General features: G+C 26.7%; 1 protein-coding gene across 1 annotated transcript; it reads right to left on the reverse strand.

Moving 5' to 3' along the window:
* Nucleotides 1-488: 488 nt before the first annotated feature.
* Nucleotides 489-1,770, reverse strand: LOC112452575. Its single transcript, XM_025012860.1, has 4 exons — nt 1,474-1,770; nt 848-916; nt 665-754; nt 489-575 (listed from the first exon to the last, which is right to left on the reverse strand). Exons 1-4 carry the CDS (start codon nt 1,669-1,671, stop codon nt 489-491), a joined length of 444 nt encoding a protein of 147 aa, XP_024868628.1. The 5' UTR covers nt 1,672-1,770.
* Between the last annotated feature and the right edge of the window lie 202 nt (nt 1,771-1,972).

Consider the following 1,972-nt stretch of genomic DNA (forward strand, 5'->3'; position numbering starts at 1 on the left):
ACTGCTCAATTAAGGTATCTAACTTTGTATTAAAATGTTTATTAAAATTATAATATTAGATGTAAAGTGACTATATATTTATAATTAAAAAAGATTTATAAAACATCAATTCATAATGTCTCGTTGATCAAACATTAACATTTCAAATTAAAAGAATCCTTATTTAATATATTATTTAATATTTTTCAATCAAGATATAATTTATAAATGCTAAAAAAGTTCTTATTTAATAGAAATAGATGTATACAATTTATAGACAATATAAATTGATGTGTGAATATATAATAAATGTATATGAAACATTAATGTGACATATAAAAAATATTAAATTAATTGTAATTATTTACACTGCATATTTTATAAATCAATATATTTATTTATAGCTTTTTAGATTACAATATTAAGTAGAAATATTGAATAATAAATTAGAAAGAGAATGTGATGAATTTCACAATTTCATATATGAGCTACTTGCTGTAGTATATATGCTATATTTTTCTGTCAATTGTGTTCCATACAGGAACAAAATCCATTTGCGCCATAAAAATAACGATGGTGAGAGTCCAGACGAAAAACTGAAGAGAAATATCAAACAGAAATATTATTATTGGAAATTTTACAACTTAGTAAGCTAAGATTCTGTATAAAGTTAAAGATGATTTACCTTACGAATAAAGGCGTAGCCGAAATAAAATAGTCCCAAACCACTAAACTTCAATGGTCGTAATGATACTTGCAAAACAAACTGATAAATCTGCGTTACATTATAATGCAATTTTTATTTTAATATATTACTTAAATAAAAATTATTTTGAATTAAGAGATGATTATATAAGAAACATCTCACCTCTTCGCGAGCTTCCGCAAAGCAAATGAGATTTGTTAATTTGTGGATAATGCTCTTGGTCTTGTGCGCCTGAAATGTTATAAAATTAATTATGTTTACATTTGTAATTGTATTGTTTTCAATAACAAATTCGAATTTTTACATGAAGCAGAAATTTTTAAATCTGTTTTATTACTGTAAAGAATTTTTTGCAATGTTAACATTTATTTTAATTTGATTGTTATTCACAATTATTAATCTTCAAGAAAGATTAAAGATTATGTCATTTGTTATATAACTTTTTTATAATTTGCAAAAATGATTTTTTCCTAACGCGAGCGTGAAATGGACCGCTTTTCGCGTTTGTTTTGAGTGAGCAAAACGATCCATTTTGCCACTAGTTGAAAAATGGAGCCATTTCTCAACTAGTGGAGAAATGAAATTGTAAAACAAGCGCGAAAGCGGCCTGTTTCACGCTCTTGTTAGGAAAAATAGTATGAACAACTCGTGGGAAGAGTGGTCGAGCCCAAGTGAGTGTGATGGTCGCACTCGCTTTGCTCGTGCGACCAACTTCACACTCATTCAGAATCGACCACTTTTCCCACTATGGTTGTACAATATACTATTTCCAATTAATATATGTTTACCTTAGCGCTAACGCTTTCGCAAATGTGATTCAGTGATATAAGTTTTGTTAAAAATATGAAAAACCACATCATACTAGAAAGAAATGTTTTTAATATCACATCATTGTTTATTATTTCTTTCAGATGTAATATCGTGTGATATTCGAAGTAAGACCCTTCGTTTAAGAGAATGAAATAGGATATTATTTGCAAAGTCATTTGTACTCCGAAGAAACCATTTATATCGCGAGCTGTCCGGCAAAGTTCCAAATGGAGATGTCTAAAAAGATATTAATTTAATAAAAAACAAATAATTATTAAAAATATACTTGTATTTATTAATCTATTATTTCTAAAATACATATATCGCGTTGGTATCTTAGATGAATTAGCGCGATTAGAGCTGATTTATCGCAAGACTTATTATGTCGTAAAACAGAATAAAAGTTATATTTATGTTTATTATATTTTTACATATATTTTAAATTAGAAAATTTGTAATTTACATTACGATCCATAA

This window comes from Temnothorax curvispinosus, unplaced genomic scaffold, assembly GCF_003070985.1.
Source record: "Temnothorax curvispinosus isolate PA1 unplaced genomic scaffold, ASM307098v1 QBEX01003465.1, whole genome shotgun sequence".
NCBI lineage: Eukaryota > Metazoa > Arthropoda > Insecta > Hymenoptera > Formicidae > Temnothorax > Temnothorax curvispinosus.